This window comes from Hydractinia symbiolongicarpus, chromosome 5 (genome assembly GCF_029227915.1).
Source record: "Hydractinia symbiolongicarpus strain clone_291-10 chromosome 5, HSymV2.1, whole genome shotgun sequence".
Taxonomy (NCBI): Eukaryota; Metazoa; Cnidaria; class Hydrozoa; order Anthoathecata; family Hydractiniidae; genus Hydractinia; species Hydractinia symbiolongicarpus.
The window spans coordinates 2,773,627-2,796,997 of record NC_079879.1 but is presented as its reverse complement, the minus strand read 5'-3'; the positions used below and the strand labels follow the sequence as shown (position 1 = coordinate 2,796,997).

Genomic DNA, 23,371 nt, shown 5'->3' with positions numbered 1-23,371 from the left:
TGATATGCAGTGAAATACTTTCTTCATCAAAATAACAAAATTACAAACGATATGGAGTAACACAAGAAAAATCGTTGCGCATAAAAAATGCGGCATCCGACCAATGATTTTTGGAAATTCCTGATAGCGCGAAAGCAGGTCTTGAATAGATTGCGCAAGTGCTCCTTATCTATATTATAATAATACCCGTATACGTCTGTCTGTCTGTCACGCACAATGGTAACCTCAGTAGTAAGACACACGAAATGCGGTAAGTAAGGAACAGGTGAACCTGTGGATTTATCCACGGGCCAGCGACTAGTTTTAACATATTCACCAAGTTAAACGTCCGAAATAATCAAGTAGTTCTCTTTATTCGAAGTTCAACATCTAAAACACGAACTTTGGCATCCTTATTCCGCATGTGCGATTTTCAACCCACCGCAGGATATCGACTTCCTAAAAGTATCCTAAAAGTTTACACCTTATATAAGATTTACTAATACTACTTTTGTTTCAATGCATCTTGCTTTTAAAAACCAGACTTAACTAAAAAATTACACAAATGGATCAAAGAGACTGTTTTGGATTATTTGACAGGAGCACGATCCAGTAAAAGCAACAGCACGGTCCGCCCATTGATATAAATTTTCAAAACCGACTTCATTTAAATCATGCTTCAACGTCTTTGTTTCGACATTTTTGACGCACGTCCCTTCTCCGTAGAAACAGGAATGGTCGCCATTTTCGTCACATGTGTAATGAAAGTGATAGCGAGGAAAGTATCTACGATTACAAAAAGTATCTCAATTGACATATCATGCGCCAATCAAAGGTAAGGAACAGTTTTATCTTTAAAATACTACAAAAGAGAGAGTAACACTTACGACGGTGGAAATATAATTCTGTAAGCACACTCATTGCACATACTCAGTGTATTATTTTGTACTGCTCTTCTTTCGTTACAGAACAGCTCTATAACCTGTGTTCCAGGAATACTGGAAAATTGATTTTGTACATCTTGCAAGTCGCGTTTCTTTCTGAATGTTGCAACTACAGATCATACAAATGAGATAAAATCGTGTGATCATGGAAGACAAAGGCAGTAGAAAAAAGGACAATCACTCGCCTACCTGGGCATTGTTGCTTGTTTTTGATAAATGTAGCTTTGTTACTTCTATCTATTAAGACCTTCAGTTCATTCCTTTTGGTTTCTTCCTCTTTTGTGAACTGTCTTCCGCATACCTTATACTGTGTTGTCGTACTAAAGGTTACTTTTGGACGTTGAAATAAAATTCTTTTCGCCGCGTTCCATTGTTTTATAATATTCTTGGCCTCTTTCACTTGGATAACAAGGTTATTCAAGGTGGAGATTTTCACTTCTGTCGTGGGTGATTTTGTTGTTTTTATAATTCTTGGTGTTGATGTTGTTGTTGTTGTTGTTGTTATCGTTCTTACGCCGGCTAATAATGATATTCCAACAAATAAAATCGATAATTGCGTTCTCTAAAACAAATACTTTTTTTGAACTTTGATTGATTAATCTACATGAAATATATATGCTGTATTTTTATTTCATACCGAAACAGAAGTACAACTCTTAATTATTTTCAAATTCTATAGTACAGAGGTTGTTTGCATCAACCTCACTGCGTTCTGTCCATGACGTCACAATCCTTATGAACTAGCTAATTCACTTCGTTCAGTCGTTTACCACTTCATTTATTCTCTTTTTTTCTTAAGTTAAGTCGTTTGAGTTGTGTAGTAACAGTGCAGTAAGCTGCGTTATAAGATAAATATATAAACCGTCTGAAAATTTTATCAAAAATTACGGAAATAAATAAACATTTTATAGCTGTCAGATTTTACATTGTTTACGAATGTGTGATTGGATATAGTAGAAAGAAAACCTTTTCGTTGTTTTTGTTAGACTTTTCATTCTGAGACATTAAGTATACCCTACGCAACAGATCCAAACCTACTATTGTGTAATGCCCCTTGAGCTGACGAGATAAGTGTTTGAAGTGATCTCTCGCCTTTAAGCAGTTCGTTAATTGCACGAAATAATTTAAAATTTGTCAGAACAGAGATTAATAATAATCAGGAGTAACCCATCTTAGCCGTTTCGTAGCCCCCTTATTTCATCTCGAATTTAAAAAGTTCCTCTAAGTCGTCAATTAAAAAAAATATGTATAATAACATACCATTATTAAAGAGCTTCGTTGCTAACTGATTTGAAGTTTTTGTAGAAATAAAATTTAGAAAGCGAAGGTTATGTCTTTTATACAACTTCAGATTCGCCTACGCTTAGCTTTATCGGAAACTTGTGACCCTATGCATGCATCGTTATATGACCTTTTCAAGAAACCTGTGGTGTTGAATACAGCTGATTTGAATCAGCGCATTCAAAGTAAAACTAAATATCATGGTTTTTGTATTTTATTGATGTAATTTTCTATTTAATAAGGCTTTAAATTCTCCACCGTTTATCATAATTGTTTATATCTGATAAGGTTTGTTATGAAGTATTTAATTTTGACTTACTTTCTACAAAATTGTTTTTGGAACTTCTGTGTTTAAAAATCAATAAAAAAAACAATGACACTGTTTTGCGTTTTGTACAGTTATTAAAAGAATTTTCAACCAATAAATTTTGCAAAACCTGTACCCTTCTCTGAGTAAATATTACCTTACTAGTCGATAAAGCACGCGGAAAAATCCACTTAGGCAATAGGACATTGAAAAAGTTGGTTGTTTAAGACGTTTTACTGATGTCAGCATTGCAAATCCATTGCAAATCCAAAAAAAAATTTAGTTTATTCGTTGCCTGTAACGTGTAGAGGTTGAAACGCTGATCAAAATAATGTATAGGATCATATCTTTACTACAAACGACTAAGGACATATAAGGGTTTAAAAATTATGCTGACGTCAGCAAAGGCCCGTGAAAACACAAAACATTATTTTTAGAAAATTATATACCTGTTGCCTTCCTCTTATAGATCTTGAAACGCTGATCAAGAAAATGTATAGGATCATGTACTTTTGACAAACGGTTGCAGAGATATTGGGGTTTGAAGGTTTTTGGATGACGTCATCAACCCTTCCATTACGGAGCGGATTTCAGGACCTAGGTTTGGGAGACTTACCCAAATTGGTCCCAGGTGGTCCCTAGTTACCAACGCATTGAAAAATCATTGACGTCACCACCTCGTTTCCAAGTTATTTGGCCTCAAAGTTTTAAGTGCACTGTAATGGCTTCACTAATCTTAATTAACTTTCCTTTGACGTCAATACTATTTAAACGTTTAAGTTTGGTACATTACAGAACAATTTTATAGGCTGTGTTTTATAGAATTTGTTAAAGAAAATTGTAAAGAATATAATCCACTTTGCAAAAGTGACAGACAGACAGAACTGGCGTATTATTATATAGACTAGTCGATAAGGCCCGTGGAAAAATCCACTTAGGCAGGATAACAGAGAAAAACAACCGTCATTTAAATTTTGATGACGTCAGCAGAGACATGTCAGAACACAAAATATTTTTTTTCAGAAATGTGTATGCCTGTTGCCTTCATCGTATAGATCTTGAAACGCTGAGCAAGAAAATGTATAGGATCATGTACTTTTGACAAACGGTTGCAGAGATATTAGGGTTTAAAGATTTTTTAATGACGTCATCAACCCGTCTATTCCGAAACGACTTCGAGGACCCAGGTTTGGGAAAATAACCCAAATTTGCCCTAGGTGGTCCCTAGTTACCCACGCAGTGAAAAGTCATTGACATCACCACCTCGTTTCCAAGTTATTTTCCCTTAAAGTATTAGGTGCACTGTAATGGCTTCATTAATTTAATATAGGATATTGACGTTAAAGTAGTGTTATTGACGTCGCGCCGTAAAGTCACAAAATTTAGCATATTAGACATGCATTTTTCGGCAACATCAAAGGAAAATGAACACATCCACTTTGCCTGTCACAGACACACAGACAGACACACGGAATTAGCGTATTATTATAGAGATTGAAAGATTCTCTCCGGATACGAATCTACCTTCGCGAGACTGCAATAAAAATCAAAATGTTTTTGTTCTTTGAGGAATTATATTAGAGTTTCTGTGATTAATATCTAACCAAATATTCTGAAATTGCGTCAATATGTATTGTTTAGTATAATGATAAGATAAGCTAATTTTCGTACAGCAATCTTAATACTATAGTCCTCAAACGAGTGAAATGTTTTTCACATAAGCATACATTTGTAAGCATTTTTTGGCGATTCCTCACATTTTCCATTTTACTGCGCAAAATTTTTAAATTTTAATTGATTTTCTCCAAGTTATAGCTATATAGCTTTGCGATAATGCAAACACAAAATATTATTTTTACACTGCCATAATGTAAAAGTAAAGAACATTGAAGGTGCCCAACTGAGAAACGGCACAGATACACTGCCAGGTACGGTGCAGATATGTAAGGCAATGTGCCTGAGTGAAAATCGGTACGGATATTTAAAGCTGTATGCCTTAGGTGAACTATCGCACATGCGTGTGGCCAGACAGGCGAGAAAGACGCGTACAGCTATGTAACCAAGTGATGCACGACATAGATGTAGATATGTGTCAAATTCAGACACATATAGGTATTTGCAGAAGAAGGAAGAGGTTTGTAGACATTCGTGCAAGATCGTGTGCATGTATGAGATACGTTGCATGTTTTGAAAATTTATATGTATTAAAGTAAGACTAAAAAACCAGACAGAAATTTCAACTATGTTGTTGCAATCGATGTTGTGATTTTTATGACAAAAGAAAAGATGCAATCAGTATTGTAAATTTTGTTTGTGATGTTGAATCTTCATTGGCAACTAGTCTCAGTTATGACAATCGGCCGTCCTTCCCATAAAAAATCACTAAGCATGTTTTACAAGATATTTGCAGAATAAGTCAGTTTGGGCAAAGCTAACCAGCTTACTTCGTATATACCGTCCCCCACCCGCAAAAAAATAAAGAAAAAGCCAAAGAAAAAAGAAACTGAAATGTGGGATGAAGGATAATAAAATAACAAGGTTAACTCATGTGCTGAGGAAGCCTATTTCTTACTTTGATCAGGAGAGCTTTCTTCTCCCAGTGCTTAAGCTGTAGAACTTTTGAACAGAATACATCCGGTGCATTTAATAATATTTCAAAAGTGCGTAGGAATCGCTTTGCATCGGAAACAGAATTCCTGCTCAACGAAATTTTTGCATCTCCTTTCTTAAGGAAATAATACATCCTGGTCAAAGAAAATGGCATGCTTACGTGAATAATACGCGATAAAAGCAGTTTTAACTGATAAAGCTTTTAAAATTGATTTTAATTATCAAAGAAATGTCGGAAAAAGTTCTAAGATAAAAACAATTTTTTATAGTTTCCCATATAAGATAATAACTAGTATCTGTATACAAACTTTTGGCCCTTTAAAAGCGCAAACAATCTGCTCGTCTAATTTAAGGACGTTACCAAATTTCAATTTGTTTTTAAGAATAAGTTTTCAATAAAAATTTGTTTATCGACAGCACTAAAATTTTTGTATTTTACAAAATTTTCATCATTACTTTGTCGCAAAAGATTGGTTTAAAGATTGGTTGTGATGCAAAGATTGGGCGAAGAAAACAAAATCAGGTTCGTCCTGTTGCTGTTTGTATTCTTGGCCACTTCAGAAGTTGTTTCACATCTCTCCCCATTTAATTGCAGCAGCATGAATGCACAGTCATAAAATTTGTCCACTTTGTAACAGGCGTAAAGCGTAGTATCATCAGCATATTGTAAAGATGTTAAAAAAAGCCAGTTAAGAAGATATTAAAAACGTAACTTATGCAAAATGGGGTCAAGTATCCTTCCATATGGTACTCAAAACTATATAAATAGAGATCTGGAGATTACATCATGAATCTGTACATATTGTTTTTTTGTTCGAAATTTCTAAAGAAGCATTTAATGATCGACGGTATAGAATTTAATGATCGACAGTATAGAATTTGATGATCGACAGTATAGAATTTGATGATCGACAGTATAGAAATTGATGATCGACAGTATAGAATTTGATGATCGACAGTATAGAATTTGATGATCGACAGTATAGAATTTGATGATCGACAGTATAGAATTTGATGATCGACAGTATAGAATTTGATGATCGACAGTATAGAATTTGATGATCGACAGTATAGAATTTGATGATCGACAGTATAGAATTTGATGATCGACAGTATAGAATTTGATGATCGACAGTATAGAATTTGATGATCGACAGTATAGAATTTGATGATCGACAGTATAGAATTTAATGATCGACAGTATAGAATTTGATGATCGACAGTATAGAATTTAATGATCGACAGTATAGAATTTGATGATCGACAGTATAGAATTTAATGATCGACAGTATAGAATTTGATGATCGACAGTATAGAATTTGATGATCGACAGTATAGAATTTGATGATCGACAGTATAGAATTTGATGATCGACAGTATAGAATTTAATGATCGACAGTATAGAAATTGATGATCGACAGTATAGAATTTGATGATCGACAGTATAGAATTTAATGATCGACAGTATAGAATTTGATGATCGACAGTATAGAATTTGATGATCGACAGTATAGAATTTGATGATCGACAGTATAGAATTTGATGATCGACAGTATAGAATTTGATGATCGACAGTATAGAATTTAATGATCGACAGTATAGAAATTGATGATCGACAGTATAGAATTTGATGATCGACAGTATAGAATTTGATGATCGACAGTATAGAATTTGATGATCGACAGTATAGAATTTGATGATCGACTGTGACAAAGGGTTTCCAGTAAGCAATCTTGAAAGCATGATTACTTAATTTTGGTTTATCAATCAGTAGATATTATCTCCGAGTTTTGAAAACGTCTTTACTGTGGAATGTCGTTAACGAAGCTCACATCATGTTTAATTATAAAATCCAGATAATGTTGTATATTTAGTGCACACCAGTACATGCTTGCATAGTTGGTTCAGAAGATCTTTCTGAAATTGGTCTGTTTTCAGGATAATTTAGTCAATTATCAGTCTTAAGAATTGCACAAATGTAAGCTACCTTTCCATGATTACGAAAAACACAGCGAATAATGCTGTTGTTGATGATTTTGGCAAGTAAAGATGTCAGGTAAACTACTACTTGTTGGATGCATTTCACAGATATATTGTCGTACCCAGTGAAACAGTTATTTTTAGGTTCAATATAATTATTAGTACTTCGTCAAAAGAGTTCACCACTTTGAAAGTCTCTCTGCTGGACGGAAATGGTAGACTTCCTAAAAAAGATGTAGCTACTAGCGCTTTCTTCATTGTTCTTTTTTTCTGTCAAGCAAAATGCCAGTGTGCACAAATGACTATATGGGGTGAGTGTATCTTACTCATGTTTTTGTTATTGATAAACTTGTTGACAGTATTTTAAACAATTTTGGGTTGTGTACTAGAGTGCTTTACTTAATGCAGAACTTTTCTTTTAACTTCTTTGATTCTCTTCTTAAGTCGATGCTTCAATGCAATATAATTGTCGTATCGTTTTCCACCTTCAATTTCCCTTTTCCTTTTTTGGGTCTATAAAGCAGCATTTGATTTCCATTAACTATGTTTTATGACATTTTATTGGAAATCTTATTAAAGTGTTTCGCAAGAATCGTGCTTGAACTTATTATCCATAAAATTCAAGTAGTTTGAATCAATTTTGACGGACTTTTTAACACTAATAATTTTGTGTATGTCACAATACAATTGATTTAAGCCTGGTTCACACTAGTGACGCAAACGCGGGAAATGAATGGAAAGACGCAAGCATAAGTTCGACGCAACAATATCAAAAAGGTTTTGATAAGGTTTGTATTGTGAACCAGAGAATGTAGTAAATGAAAGCGGAATTCTTCAAAGAAAAGCTGGTAAATTTTTTTTTGAAATATTCGTTTTGTAATGATAAAAAGGATAATAAAAAAGTGATCTATAACTTTTTTAAAGCAGCTATTATATTGATTTTGTTTAATATCAATGCCGCTACAGCGTGTTAGATTTTCTTTTTATATTCTCCCGTTTTTCTTTTCTTTCTTCTCTTAAGTAATTATAACATATTATAATAGAATAAGTCAAATATAATTGTCTTTTAATGCATTATTTTGGTTTACGTTTTCCACGTTATAATGGTCTAGTGTGAATGTCTTGCGTTTGCGTCAGATTTTTAAAATTAACATTGCGCACGCGTGCGTTGCTTGCGTCGCAAATGTAAACGAGGCTAGGAAACTTCGAAAATTCTGCACTGGGAGTGCAGAGTATGAAACACTGGGACGGGCGTACAGAATCCTACGATTAAAGTGTTTTTATCTTATCATAAAGATCAGCAATCTTTTTTACCCTTTTGTCTTTTTTCTTGCAAATTTGATAAAGCAAGAAAAAAGGGGTTAAATTACTCACAATACAAAAAAGAACGTTAAAAACATTTAAGATCAATAAAATAGAATTGTTCAATGGTTCATTAAACCACAATTAAATGATTTTGTCTTTTTCAGAAGTTTATCAATAACAATAAAAAACGTCTTCGTCTGGTTCAAGTCATTTCTTCAAAATAATTTATTTCGGAGAAGGTTAATCTTACTATTATTTGTAACCTCTCGCCGATTAATTCAACACGAAGAATTGGGTGGAAGCAAATAGACACGATGGAATGATATTTTTTTTAAAGTGAAACAGTTCTCTTCAACTCTGAGAAAGCCCAAACTGAATGTGGCATTAAAATTTTAAACATTTTTCTTTTCGCAAGTAATCAAGTTTTTTAGGGTGCAGGCCTTAATTCAGAATAAAAATAAGCAACTTGCTTGAACACTTTTCCCTTACTTAGTAACTTTTTTTGCAAAAGTCAATTTTTTAGTGTACATTAAATGATAATAGGGTTGCTTATATTCATCTGGAAAAACGTGTTAAACATCCTCTCTCACTTTTCTTTCGTTTCTTTATTTAATGTGACGAAACCCATCACACATATTCGACTTTTTACAGGTAAAGGCTTCAGGTGGTGAAATCAACTCTGTTATTTTTAACCCGGAAATGCCATATTTCAAGGGAGTTATTATTAGCAGATACGCTGGCGCAAAAATGCTGGCCTGCAGCACAACTTTTCAAATGATACCACAAAATTAAGCCACAAATTTATCCACCCCAGATTATTCTGATTGAAGTGGTCACTGCAGCTGTTCAGATAGATTTACAACGAATAAAGATAAATAGATTAGTGGACATTTGTTTCAAAAATATTACCACTTATCTGTTCAGTCATCGTCATTGAATAATTTAAATATTATTATGTCATGAACAAGCGAGTTTATTCTAGGCTAGGTTTCGACAGCTACAGCTGTCATCGATGGTCAATGATCGTAATCATCTTTGCCTACTTATTATTTGAAGAGATAATAAGAGGATCGAAATTAACCAATCAGATCACAGCAATTAAAGTAATTAACTTTTTCACGGACCCAGATGGAAGCAATATATTGATTAAAATCTTTTCTTTTTTCTAAAAGTTCGCTTTATGTTACGTTTCTTTTTCTAAAAGTTCGCTTTTTTGTTACGTTTGTCCCGAACCATTTTTTTTACTTTTTCCTAAATGTTCGCTAAAGAAGTGCGGGTAACCATATTTCTGGAAGTTGATAGTAAATACTATTGATATGAGTATTTCTGTCTATACTATTTATAGTTTCTTTTACTTTTCTTGCTGTCCAACCAGACTCTCGGTCTATGATCTTTTTATTTTCCCAGTCTATAACATGACCATTCTTCCAGCTATGGTCCGCAATCTCATTTTTGTCTGTATCTGCGTTGCGTACGGCTCTTTTGTGCTCTTGCACACGTTGTTTAAACATTCGTTTTTGTTTTACCGACATAAACAGCATCACAATCCTTACACGGGATTTCGTAGATAATATTAAATTTTTTGTCTTTTGGATGCGGCAGTATCTACGTAGCGTGTTTTTAGATTGAAACACTGGCTTTATTTTATGATCTTTTAATACCCGACGAAGTATGTTACTTGTCCCTGGTACATATGTCATACACACTGTGGCTACTGGTTCATTTTCTGCATCTTCTCCGTCACTGTTCTTATCAGTTCTGTTTCATGATTTTCCTCTCAACTTTTTTAATGGTCTGTCTCGAGTACCCATTTGCAAGTAAGGCGTTGTTTATATGAGATAATTCTTTCTTTCGGTCATTCTCTCCACTGACTACATTGACTGCTCTGTCCAGTAATAAGGACACTACACTTTCTTTGCAGGACATTTGGTGATTAGATGTGTAGTTGAAATATTGATCAGTATGAGTTGGTTTGCGGTATACTGATACTGACAAGTTACCACCGTTGCGAGACACTACAGTGTCTAAGAAAGAAAGCGTACCGTTCTTCTCGTGTTCAATTGTAAGTTGAATATTCGAGTGCAAATTATTGATATGTTCATGAAATGCGTTTAGGTGTGCTCTTTTTATTATTAAAAAGACTTCATCCACAAATCTTTTCCAAAATATTGGAACGTGATCTGCAGTTGTTAAAGCTGTAGCTGTAGTCTCATAGAGCCTGCATATATATTTCAGCTACCACAGAGGATGTTGAGCCACCCATAGCCACACCGTCAGTTTGCTCAAAGAAGTTACCGTAAAAAAAATGCCATGTTTTTGTAAGTACAACTTGGACCAAGGACATTAGTTTGTCAATAGGGATGCGTGTTTTGTTCTCATGCTCATCATCATTTAACAGTAATTCCCTGATGATATATAACGTGTCCTTTATCGGTACATTTGTGTACAGTGAAGTAACGTCTATACACTTGTCGTCCTCGATCCGTATGTTTCTGATAAATTCCAAAAACTCTTTCGCGTGTTTACAGTGACCACTCTTTGTGTAATTGCTAAGAATGGAAGCTAGGTATTTCGATAAATTATACAAAAGCGATCCTGTACACGACACGATTGGGCGTATAGGAATTCCAGGTTTATGTATTCTTGGACTTTTTTTACTAAAAAAGAGGACATCAAACTTTACGGCCTTTTATTCAACTTTGTTAATAAAAAAGAGGCCACGTGGAGAATACATTTTTTTATCCGTTTACCACATCTCGTAGCACTGTTGGGCTAGTATGGTTTCACCGGTAAATCATCTCCTATACATCCTGTAGCACTGTTGGGCTAGAATGCTTTCACTGGTAAATCATATCCCATACGCTGTATTTCTTAAGAATCGAATAGTTTTCCGCTAAACCGCAAAAAAATTTTCATGTCTCGAATGCAAAATTTTTTAAGAAATACGAGTCTAGAAATGCAGCAACCCGGCGACGGCACAATAGGTTGAGCAGTTTTTACACAGCTTACTGTGTGTGTGGATAAGTCTGAAAGATTTAAAAAATACTAACTTTTATTTAGTAAAGTTATTCATCGAGTTATAAATTATTTATCGTATTAAAGTCATTAGAGCATAAATTAAAAGCTACCTATGTACCAGACCTTTTTAGCGTGTGATGAACACACTGATCTCAGGACAGAGGTAGTATACAGGATCATACATTTTATTAGTACTTACATATTTTACAAATATAGTATTTGCATATACAGAATAAACTTACTTTCCACTTTTCCCTAGTCACGTCGACGCATATTTATAACGAAGTGACAAGAGAAGAAAAGAAACGAAGTTGGTAGAAAAAATATGTGTAAAGAGCGTAAATGTGTGAAATATAAACATGAAAAATATATATATGCTGTGCATAAGATTGGCTATGTACATGCGTTCAACTAATTTTAAATTCGACTAACAATGTATACACAACAATGCTACATGCTACGACTGTCCTTATGCTGACAAATTCGTTCCCAGAATCGTCTGGTTTTTTTTAATTCTTTCTCTGGGAACGAGAGTGAGAACTACAAAGACAGTATTCTTGAGGATTAAATCTCTTACAAATATTAACTATATCTTTCTTGCTGTCAATCATACATACGTGTCTGTAGAAACATAGAAAAAAGGTCGTGGTTGATGGAGGGTGTGGGAGGGGCTGGTGAGTAATACAAAACAGTGAAAAGACAAAACATACCACATAACACTATAAAACACGATCGAAACACTTAAAAGTAAAAAATAGTAAGCCTCAACAATAAATCGAAGCTTTGTGGGACTTAATACTTGTCATCTTTTTTTTTGAAAATTTTACGATGTTTTTCATAACTTTTTACTGGCCACAGAAGCCATATGTCACCCACGGGGGTTGTACAGGGCACAGCCTGCGGCCAATAACGGTTCGTACTGGTAAGGTGCAAATTAAAAAAATCAGCTAACCTAATCAAAAGTAATAAAAAAATTCGTACTTACGAACAATAAGAAGACGGTAACCTTCAACTATTTAACTTTATTTACCTTAACGAAGTTAATTTTTGCGAAAGATATTTTTATTGATATCGCGAAGATGAATTTTTGCGAATCAATAGGCAATTTCGAAAAGAATCAAATAGTTGCAAACAGTAATATTGAAAATCTACAAGCCCGTATTATAGTTAATTCCAACGTAATTTTTTCCGTAATATTTTGCAAATGGTTCCTATTGTTATCTTTCTCGAAAATGGCCAAACGTTTCAAAATCGGCAAAACTTGATACCACTAAGGTAACTTCCAAATAGATATTAGTCGTAAATACTAACGTTCCAGTTTTGCTAGTTGCTACGAAGCTGTTGGATAATTTAAAACGAAACGAACATATCATCTGATGATATAACAAAAAATAGCACTGGAACATGATTCTACTTGTATGGCTTATAGGTTGGTGGAGGAGGCCATTTCTTTCCACTGGTTACATCAGCAGAGAAATTAAATTTGTTGTTATTTTCAATAGGTGGTAGCCTGGCAACCTTTGGACTTCTTCCTCCTATAGGCTGGAATTGTAGTTTGTTCTCTGTTTTACTTGATGATGAGGTTACTGGTGTTGTTCTGGGAGGAGGTGGAGCCGGAGAAGACTGCGGTGGTTTTAGCGAGGGCTTGGCCGCTGTCTTTTGAGGACGCGCATTAGGGTCAGAATAGGTCACGTATGGCGCTTCATATGTATTATCGATGCCAGCATCACGTGATGGTCGACCATGTCTAAGCTCTTTTGATGATGCGCTAAATATACAAAAACCGGATTTTAGAAGAATTAAAGATGTTAAAGATTCAGACTTAATCTGCGCAGATAAAATAAATACCAACATAAAGGTATTTGTTCTTTTCAACGTTATGGATGACGACAGTATCCAACCCAGTATATACATGTGGAGCCAATAAAACAAATTACCTTCTACCGCGATCAGATTTGGTACGGTAGGCTTGATATCGTTTGTGCATAACAACACGGTTGCGATAGCACAGGTAACCAATTAATGCACACAGGGGAATGACCAACAAGAATAATATTAACATTCCCTTTACAAGCGGTGTGAGACAGCCTAAAAAAATCGTGCGAATTTTTACATTTACAAGCATAGAAAAGTATTTAATGTGGCGAGAAAATAAATTGTTTACACTTGTCCACGGCAGGGATGAAGTAAAATTTCGCGGGTAAATTTACTTTAAATATTATCCCAACAAATAAAAGTATCTCGATGGTACTAATTTTCGCGTATTATTTTTTATGGTAATTTGTACAAATAACGTTATTAAAATTTTTGAAAGTAAATTCAATTTTCTCAAGAAACACAGCACAGCAAACACTTGACAACGTAAATAAATTTGACGTGTGAATTAAATTGACTTCCTATTTGATCTGGGGTTAAAATTTCACAAAGTTTTGACATTTCGTAATTTTTTGCTGGCATTAATTTTCTTCAAGTAATCTTGAAAAATACTTTGTGGCTATTTCATTTTGTGGATTGTGTCAAAATCCGCAAAAAACGCGAAAATTAATACCGCTAAAATTAGTAAAATTCAATAGGTGATTAAATAGGACGAATTCTTTCACCCACCACAATCCTCAAGTCCTTCCTTCTTATCGCCCTTATTACCGCCTCCTGATATACAACCTTGACCAGAATCTAAACTTCCACCAGGACCAGCAAATTGACACGTAGGGCACGCATATCCAGGGGGACAATGGCAGTGACCGTTATTGTTACAAACCTAAAAAATAAGCCCAAAAAAATTTACCTGATATTTTATATAGAAGAAGCCCATAGTAATTACGAAATTCGGCGTAAAAAACTTTAGAAATTTCAAGGTTTACGAACCGAAAAATCTGAGGCTGAACAAGTAAATTTATTAAAAAAAATAGGGTACCATAGGAGAACTTTAAACCTTTAAATTTTTACTTTTAAGAAATTGCAAAGCTGCTTGTGAATTTCCTTGAAAAAGTTTTTTCAATTATAAACGAGTACTCACTCCACCATTTAGACAAGTACCCACACTACAGCTTTTAATATGTTTGAGAGACGATATATTTACACATTTCTGGTCCATGCAAATCTAAAAAAAAAAATGAAAATAAAACATATCTAATATAATTTTAATTTGCATTAATTTGAAAACAAAACAAAAAAACAAATGTTAAATTTCATTTAACTGTAGAGTTTAACAAAATCTCACAGACAATAATGTTAACATGGCAAATAGTGGACTACATGAAATTGCACGTACAGCATTGTCTGCACATTTTGTTCCATCAGGTGTGATAGTTGGATCATCCAAATCATCTCCTAATGATGTCACGCCCATTCTAAAAAAGAAATTGCAGTTAGTAGTTACACATGCATGCAAACACTTAACGAAAACAAAGCTTGTAAAAACTAGTCTTTATTAATAATTTGGACTAGCTGGTGATGTGTGTCAGAAGTAGCGCGCTCACTGAGACGAATTAAACAGTGTGTTACAATCGTAGTTGAATGCTTAAGTCCAGGTAAACCGTGCAACGTAACCAGGTGGCACCTTGTAGTACGGGTACATAGCGTTTAGGGTGTAATGTTTTTTTAAAGAAATAACTTTGCTACAACTTCAGCTGAAATGAAAACAAAGGTTTCAACCTATGTTACCCAGTCCTAGCGCGGGGTTGCACATGGTTCTTTTGCGAAAAAAAGCTCCAGCAGAATTTTGTGTGTGACATCAAATTGAGCATGGATTACAGGTAAACTACGACGCACATGCTTATATCATTGCGCTCTCTTACTATCTTTCTTATCGTCTGTCAAACATCTCTCAATCAGCCGGAACGTTGTTTTCATAAACAGAATCGGTAGTTAATATTACGGGGTTACTATTTAATATGTCGTATGAATATGGTACAGTTTTCCATTTGATTATCTCCACCTTTTAAAGAATCGTAAAAAGATACAAGGGATAGAAAGGGACAAAATATAGCTATCATTATATAGACTAGTCGGTAGCATGTGGATAAATCCACGGGTACAACCATCCTTATTTATCTTATCTTGCTTGTTAGCACAGATTAACAAATTGCGTAGAGACAGAATACGAGTATTAATAGTTGACAAACAAAACCTGAACTGTCTGTGAATACAAATAGATATAGTGCAAAAGGTGGTTGCAGACAGGAAGTCAGACAAGGTACACAAGTTGAAAATACTTACATGCACACAATGGACCCTCCACCGTAGGTGAAAACAATTTTATTTCGCTTGCGACTACTTCCGATAATTGGGAACGTAGGTAATGGGTGATCCTTCGACTTTCCAGCACATTGCATTTTACCACATAATATATCCCTACAACGAAAAACAGCAGAAAGAGCTAAAGAGCAATTGTTTTTGTGACGAGAAATCTTCCTCTTCGAACCCTGATATACCCACCTCTTATATTTAAAGACATGCTGCTAAATATTTAGATATCTTTTCGTAGTGTATTGAGTCTTACCATGGGAAGTTAATACGCACCACTTCTGCACCAGTTTTTTTTTTACCCATCTCATAAAATAAAAAGCCTAATAAGGAAAATTCTTACGCTTCTGCACATGGTATAAATTCACCACGGTTATTTTTTCCACAATTTCCCCACTCATTCGCAGATTTAGCATTTTGTTTGAAACAAACATCGTGAGCTTTCACAGCATCTGAAAATACAAACTTGCAATGAAATGGTGGGTTGCTTCAGAGTTAAAACAGTGTGGTGTGTAGAGAGTATGAAAACAAAAAACAAACGACAACCAGGAATGGTTCACTATTAACAAAACTTACTTGGTCCCCACAACGTTTGACACTGTGTATCAAGACTTTCACATGTACCTTTGAAGCAATACGCCTAACAAAAAATAATGATACATAGACAATCGTACGAGCAAAGGAAATTTAACTTCGCGTACTCACCGTATTGCCGCTGCAAGAAACACCATCTTTTACATAAAAATTTTTTGGACACTAAAAATAATTGCAAGATTTGTATTAAAGTGACAATACCAAAACATGAAACAAATACAGATTGAAGCATGAATAAAGGTAAAGTAGCAAAATCGTGTACACATGCTCTTGAGGTGAATCACTGTACCAGTCTTTATCAAAAGTAAACACTCTACAAGCTAATGTTCAAATAATTAAATTTAAACTCTAAGGAATAAAAGCATTCTTGGGAACTTTTAAATTGCTGCGATATTTTCTTCACTTATACCAAAATAATGTGTTAGTCTTTCAGTTGCAGAACAGGAGCAAACAAAAAGTTTTTTTGAAATTAAAAAAACTCTTTCAAAATCCTTTTTGTATAATAGCCAGTGATTCTCCACAAAATGTAACCGCTTTAAAATACTCTCACGGGGGCTAAGCAAGCAATATGAGTCTGAAAAGCATTAAGAACGAAATTATTATCACCAATATGCTATTCTCACTAGATGTCTCTTATAAAACACAACAGGCCTTGTACACGACATTACCTCATTAGATTTCCCTGTGCAATATTCTTGTAAATCGCATTCTTTGTTAAATTTATCCCGACAAAGTGTTCCTTTACTTTTAAACTAGAGAAAGAATACATATACAATGACGAAAGAATTTCAGAAGGAAGGAAGCTCATTATAACAAACAAAAAAACACACACAGAAAAATACATATGTACTTTGCCTTTAATTGGTGACATTAACAACGAAACAACAAAAACAATTACCTTGCATTTTTCACAACAGGGTCCAGTTGCACATTGTGCTGTACTTTGTAATTTACAAGTTTTTGGTAAACAGCATGCATCTGCTCCAGATGCCTTACATTCCTGTCAAATAAAATTCATTGTATCATCTTAATGCCGTTACTAAGCACAGTGTCCAGGCTTGATGAATTCCTCAATGTGTTGTTCACATTATGGGTTTTTTAATCAGGCACAGATAAATCTTAATTAAGATCAGTAAACTGGCTGAGTGTAATTATACCTTTAGTTTTTCAGTCATATCCACATAACTCATATAAAGTAAGCAAACTCTAAGCATAATTGTGTTTTTGCATAGGCATATCCTAGCCTGATTTCGAATTTCATAAAAAATCTTGTTTAAGAAAAAGCATACCTCAGGTGTTCCACAATCACATGCTTCCCCTTCCTCGAGAAAACCATTTCCACATTTTGGGTCACCATACAACTAAGTAAATTATAATATAAACATAAAAGAAAGTCTGGTAAGAGTGAAAAAAAAAAGAAAAAGAAAACGAGTGCACGATTTTGGTTTTAAAAAAGGTTCATTTTGCCTTTTTGATACAGAAAGGATCCATTTGACCAACAGACAAGCTGTCTGTCCGTCAAATGTTAAGTTAAATACAAATGTTGAGCTGCCTGCTTAACTTTTGTACTTTTCATTTTATGTATTTATTTTCCTGAAACGAAGTTTTTAGTCCAAGAGACAATAAAAAACGCACTATGTACTAATTAATAATATGATAAGATACAAGAGCGCACAAAATAAATCTTCTTTTCTCCACCTAAATTTACTCAGGAATATTATCAACATAAAACCAATTCCCAATCTTTACCTTGTCTGACTCAAAACAATTTAAACAATTTGGAAATGCAGCTCACCTTTTCAGGATAATCAAATACACATGGTATACTGCCTTTATCCAATTTTTTGTCGTACGTTTCATGAACGCAGGATGAAAAGCCTTTTACTTGTGTTGACCTGCAAATAAAATATAACTGCATTTCATATAAAAAGCATTGGCGTTCTGTTATTTTCTTTTCACAGCAAAATAACACATTATAGCGGTCTTATGACAATTTAAAATCAATAGATCTTCAACAGTTTGTAAAAAAGACCCTAATTTCATTTCATCAACAAAGATAAAAAACTTACGGAGCATATGCACCCATTACACAGGGAGTCTTTGAACATTTACAATCACCTCCTAAATATAATGCAAAAACACTGTATTCAAAATTGCCGGAAATAGTCCAGGCCAATTTCAACAAATCCTCGACAAATGACTTGTAGAGGATATAATGTAATGGAAAAACACTGACATTAACAAAAGAAGACAAACTACTTTATTCGGAGAAACTTTCGCAAGAGAAACTTTTGCGAGTCCAAAAACTCTCGATTTTTTTTTGATAAATTTTCGCGAATCTACAAATTTAAAAATTTTCGCAAGATAAACTTTTGCGTAATCTGAAATTGATAAATTTTCGCGATTCGTGATTTTTTATGTTTTTATAAAAGTGGCCTATATTTCTTATGATAGAAAAGTGTATGTAATTTTCTTTCTAATGGTATTTAAAAACTTCTATTTACTAACTGGCTTTATTGTCAAAATCACAAAACAGATCAAACACATTTCTAGGCTCGTCTTCTTCCGGCTCCCACGCATCGTCGTCATCACCTTTTCACCAGTAACTCGGTTATAAGCCATACATATACATTTGAAACATCATCGCTTTTGTTTATTTTTAAGTTTATTCCAATCTGGTTCCCAACACCAGTTGTCTCTTATTTTTTTCGGGAGGGCGAGCCAAGTAAGGGGGATTCAAGAAATAACTTTTAAAACCAGCAAATTTCTTTTAAATTTTAGTGGATAAATATTCACGAATCGACAATTTAGAAAGTTTGTACTGAATAAACTTTCGCGAATGGCCATTTTGGAAAGTTTCGCGAGACAAAGTTTCGCGAAGAAGGCCAAAAATGCGAAATTCGCGAAAGTTTCTCTCGCGAAAGTTTCTCCGAATAAAGTATACACATACTTTTTTTTTATCTCTTATAAACTTCAAATTAAATTTTAAATGTTCGAATCAAACCCGTATATCATTGTAGTGCCTTCCTCTTAATAAATTTTAACGTAGCGCTTTCTATCATATAATTTATAGATAATATTTGCTGCACTTACCATTATGGTAAAATCCCAAATTATGACCCATCTCATGAGCGACCGTGTTAGCTAAAACTGCCGCAGAGTTTGCGTGATCCTAATTAAACACGTTGATGGAGATATAAATGCAACTTTTATAATCAAGACATTAAAGCATTTAAATTTGCAGATAAGAGTTATTGAAAGTTACTTACACAGTGCAGATAACATATTTTTGGTGCTCAGGCGTTGCACAAATCTTAAGTTTACACTGAAAAAGCAGATTTTCAATAAAGAAAACAACATCTCACCTGATTGACAGCACAAGATCCTTCTGAGCATATCACACCTATACCAGCCAATCCAACTAAAGATCCTTCAAAATCAATGCCACTAGAAGAACAAACATAATTATGACAAAAAGACAAGTTGTATCAGAGCAAAAAAAACATAATAACTTGTCATGACATGACGTGGCATGACTAAAAAACAAAAGAAAATAGAACATGAACATTTTTATCAATCAATTTGCCATTTATTTGATATGCCAGGAGAATGTGTCTTAAAAATGCTTAATCTATGCATCTGCAAATATCCGCTACAGACTAATGCTTTTGTCAACTTTGAAAATATTCCCTAAAATAGGCGTTGTCATGATATTTTCAAAGATTCTTGCAGATTGCAGTTTTTAATCTATACGTATTATGCATTTGCGTTTTTTTTTATATTAAAAATCATTGGTTAATACAAGTAAAAAAGAGACTAACAGTATACCTTAGTAATTGAATGTTATCCGGATTTAAATTTAAACTTCCGTGTATGACATCAACAGAATATTTACGAAACTCTCCTAACGTATCGCCTGCTTTCTCAGTTACATGAATTTTGTCAACGACGTTCCATACAATAACACCAGTAAGTGCAATGCGAGTATTCATTGTCTTATAGACCTGAAATGACAACAATATAAAAAACTCTTATTCTCAAAATTCAAGTACGTAAGACAAATAAATATAAACAGCTACTAACCAGATCGACGAAATTCATCACTTCCACACCTCTTGTTATCGTAGCTTGAACTGTTCCACGTTTGTTATACTAAAAAAATCAATATGTAAAAATCATCTTATTTTGAATGTCTCACACAAACTATGCCAAATTAAGGATCATATGGTGGAAATGCAAACCAAAATTTACATTACCGATCTTTTGTCAAGAACAACTATAACTTCAATGTATTTTTTGTTCTCTGTAGCTCTCCTTTTCTATGAAAAACATTCGTTGCCGTTAATTTTTTTTTCAAGATTTATATCCTTTGTTGACATTTTTCATTTACCAAGGAAAAAAAAGATATAGGCGCAGCCTAACAAAATGCAGGCTCGCCAAATAACAAATAATATGTGCCAGCAGGGAAATATTTACCCGGAAATGGTCGGAAAACAGGGGCGATTTCTTTTTGGAATTAAACAAAAAATTTAGTTCGTTATGGTATTCGTCACCAGTATGGTTATGCCCTAAAAATACACAGAAATAAAAAAATATAATCGCAGTAGATACATACAAAAATAAGAAGTGTAGAGATTTTATAATGAAGTGCAAAAATCTTACCACACATGCCCTGTTTTTTAATCTTTAGATCTTTTGTTTTATACAACACATGTTTATTGTGATACTCCTAATATAAGACAAGAGAAAAGTAACAAAATAAGATACGATAAAAGCAATAACAGTTAAACTTTCAACTGAAACTATTATTAGTAAGTATCGTTAACACCGCAACTTGTTTTTTCTTATGGATAACATATATGTTAAAGCCTTAATACAAACATTCTTTTTTGTTCACCACACCAATCAAGATTTACCACCACATTTTAAAGTGCACATCTCTCGAAGACACAAAAAATATTGTTTTTACGTTAACTCACATAATTCTTATTGTGAAGTACATGAGGCTCTATGAAATATTCCTCTCCAGTTTCATCTTGAATTATTCCCCTAAAATAAGATACACGAAAAGTTACTTCGCTTCAATGTTGTATAAATTGCAAAATCGCATCACTTGTTATTTCAAAAAAACCGTACTTTAAACCATTGCATGTGTCCACTGCTACTGCTGTTTCTTCAGGGTTGCCAAGGTGACCATGATAATAACAATGTTCAATTCCCTAAACAGATTTAATTAAACAGGGCCACACAATATACTAAGCTTGCGTTTTACATAAATGAAGATGTTGACCTCCTTTAACACAGATTTAAATCAGACACTGGCATTCATTGGTCAATTTTGCTAACGTTTTTATACCTTCTCAATATGATCGGTACCATCATCTAATTGACTAATCACCACAAATGAGGATGGTAGTAGATACCTGAACATGGCAAGAAAACAGTTTAACGAAGCACTTATACTAGGAGACAAAATTTTTGGTTGGAAATAACTTCAATAGACAAGACACTGCTGTATAGGACAAAATTTTTGGCTATTTAAGTAAAAATTTCAAAGTCACAATGTAAATAATGCTATAATTTATTTACTGCAATCTTTTTTCAATGCATTATTCATACATAACTGCTCTGACATTAGTGACTAACGTTAGTAACCACATAAAGAAAAAAGAACTGTTTCTTTTAAACACCAACACGCCACTTACATGCTAGCTATATAAACGTACTCATTAAGAAGCCAAAATATATTTCCCATATATTACATCATTATCAAAACAACAAAAACAGCAGCAGCAGAAAATTCTCAGACGTTATTAAAGGATTAAAATAAGCAACATTTTATATCAAACTGCTCGTGAGAGAAAAAATAAGTATTCCTAACCACACTTAAACAAAACTTTTAAGATAAAACCAGAATTCTTTAAGACAAAATAACTGCGCAGCAACATAAATTGGACGCAACATCATGGGAAGATCAATACACTGTACCTGTTTTTGTGCAAATGTAACGTGAAATGTTTGTGAAATCCATTGATTTCAAATTTGGTCGAGTCCAAGTGATTTTCCTGAGGAATAAAAAAAGTGTACATAATTTGCAAACAACTAGAGACGTGCCTAAAAAATCGACTAGTGGTTAACCCTAACCCTAGCTCAACCATAACCCTACCCATCTCTACAATAATAGTTATAATTCATCTGTTTGTCGGTCAAGACAAGGCCAAGCTAACCCACGCGCGAAACACTTAAGTGATAAATAGGGAATATACTTTTACAACGCTTCGACGGACAAATTTCAGTTTGTTTTTCACGGGTTAACGACTAGTATAATAATCTACCAATCTATAGGTTATTTTATACAAGATTTGTATGCATATAAACACAATTGTCAAATTTTTAGCTGCACTTCGGATCAAACATCTCATTAAGGTAGAAATTAGTACGCATCTTGGATGGGGTTGCACTTTTTACAATAAAAGCTTCAACATACATACTTTTTCACCAGTCCGCGTCGAAAGGTCTCGCCTATTTCTACTGAGTGATCCAAGATGAATTGGTTCTACAATCTCATACGTGGTTACTTCGTCTTCATAACTTAAAGCTAAAGCAGTATTATAAGGAATCGTTAGCATTTTTGTGTTGCATGTAATCTTTTGTATGGTATATTGTATAGCATGGTAGTTAGTGAAGAGAAAATGCTTAGATACGATGAAGAGAAAATGCTTAGATACGATGTTTTAAATAAAAACAAACAAATAAAACCAACAACATAATTTATAGTAAAAAAGTAATTGTTGAGTGATCATGTTATGTCGATCTTTTCCAAATTTTTAGAGCAACTGTCAGAAAAAAAATTCTTAAAAGTACACAATTAGTATTTAAACAAAGGGACTTACCTGCAACAATTTGTAATGAAATAAGAAAAGCATATACACATCTACAGATCAGCAACATATTTACAATCTCATCTTAATAGTCATGTATTTATACTTTTCTAATGGTAAAGACATTTTAAAAATGTATAATGTACTCATATTTCTAAAATGCTTTAGCATTTAAAACCGAGAAAAATCAAAGAAAAATGTTAAAACCACTTAATATCAGAGACATC

At 33.7% G+C, this 23,371-nt stretch overlaps 2 protein-coding genes across 2 annotated transcripts in view; both read right to left on the bottom strand.

Annotated features, from left to right (window-relative positions):
* Nucleotides 1–445: 445 nt before the first annotated feature.
* Nucleotides 446–2,094, bottom strand: LOC130646344 (uncharacterized). Its single transcript, XM_057452512.1, has 5 exons — nt 2,091–2,094; nt 1,943–2,015; nt 1,113–1,393; nt 867–1,032; nt 446–765 (listed from the first exon to the last, which is right to left on the bottom strand). Exons 1-5 carry the CDS (start codon nt 2,092–2,094, stop codon nt 537–539), a joined length of 753 nt encoding a protein of 250 aa, XP_057308495.1. The 3' UTR covers nt 446–536.
* Nucleotides 2,095–11,456: 9,362 nt separating this feature from the next.
* The window catches only part of LOC130644167 (zinc metalloproteinase-disintegrin-like EoMP06), a 66,477-nt gene continuing 54,562 nt past the window's right edge, over nt 11,457–23,371 (bottom strand). The window contains exons 2-28 of the mRNA XM_057449663.1: nt 23,157–23,256; nt 22,755–22,861; nt 22,252–22,328; nt 21,620–21,686; nt 21,400–21,482; nt 21,243–21,312; nt 20,926–20,992; nt 20,740–20,831; nt 20,520–20,582; nt 20,347–20,415; nt 20,092–20,267; nt 19,629–19,710; nt 19,357–19,435; nt 18,333–18,384; nt 18,059–18,158; nt 17,553–17,624; nt 17,162–17,263; nt 16,932–17,015; nt 16,375–16,425; nt 16,246–16,309; nt 16,013–16,121; nt 15,643–15,777; nt 14,696–14,774; nt 14,441–14,524; nt 14,029–14,182; nt 13,362–13,512; nt 11,457–13,192 (exon numbers count right to left, since the gene is read on the bottom strand). Coding sequence (XP_057305646.1) covers nt 12,835–13,192; nt 13,362–13,512; nt 14,029–14,182; nt 14,441–14,524; nt 14,696–14,774; nt 15,643–15,777; nt 16,013–16,121; nt 16,246–16,309; nt 16,375–16,425; nt 16,932–17,015; nt 17,162–17,263; nt 17,553–17,624; nt 18,059–18,158; nt 18,333–18,384; nt 19,357–19,435; nt 19,629–19,710; nt 20,092–20,267; nt 20,347–20,415; nt 20,520–20,582; nt 20,740–20,831; nt 20,926–20,992; nt 21,243–21,312; nt 21,400–21,482; nt 21,620–21,686; nt 22,252–22,328; nt 22,755–22,861; nt 23,157–23,214 — 2,685 coding nt within the window. The 5' untranslated portion in view covers nt 23,215–23,256 and the 3' untranslated portion in view covers nt 11,457–12,834. The remainder of the gene's footprint in view (nt 13,193–13,361; nt 13,513–14,028; nt 14,183–14,440; nt 14,525–14,695; nt 14,775–15,642; nt 15,778–16,012; nt 16,122–16,245; nt 16,310–16,374; nt 16,426–16,931; nt 17,016–17,161; nt 17,264–17,552; nt 17,625–18,058; nt 18,159–18,332; nt 18,385–19,356; nt 19,436–19,628; nt 19,711–20,091; nt 20,268–20,346; nt 20,416–20,519; nt 20,583–20,739; nt 20,832–20,925; nt 20,993–21,242; nt 21,313–21,399; nt 21,483–21,619; nt 21,687–22,251; nt 22,329–22,754; nt 22,862–23,156; nt 23,257–23,371) is intronic.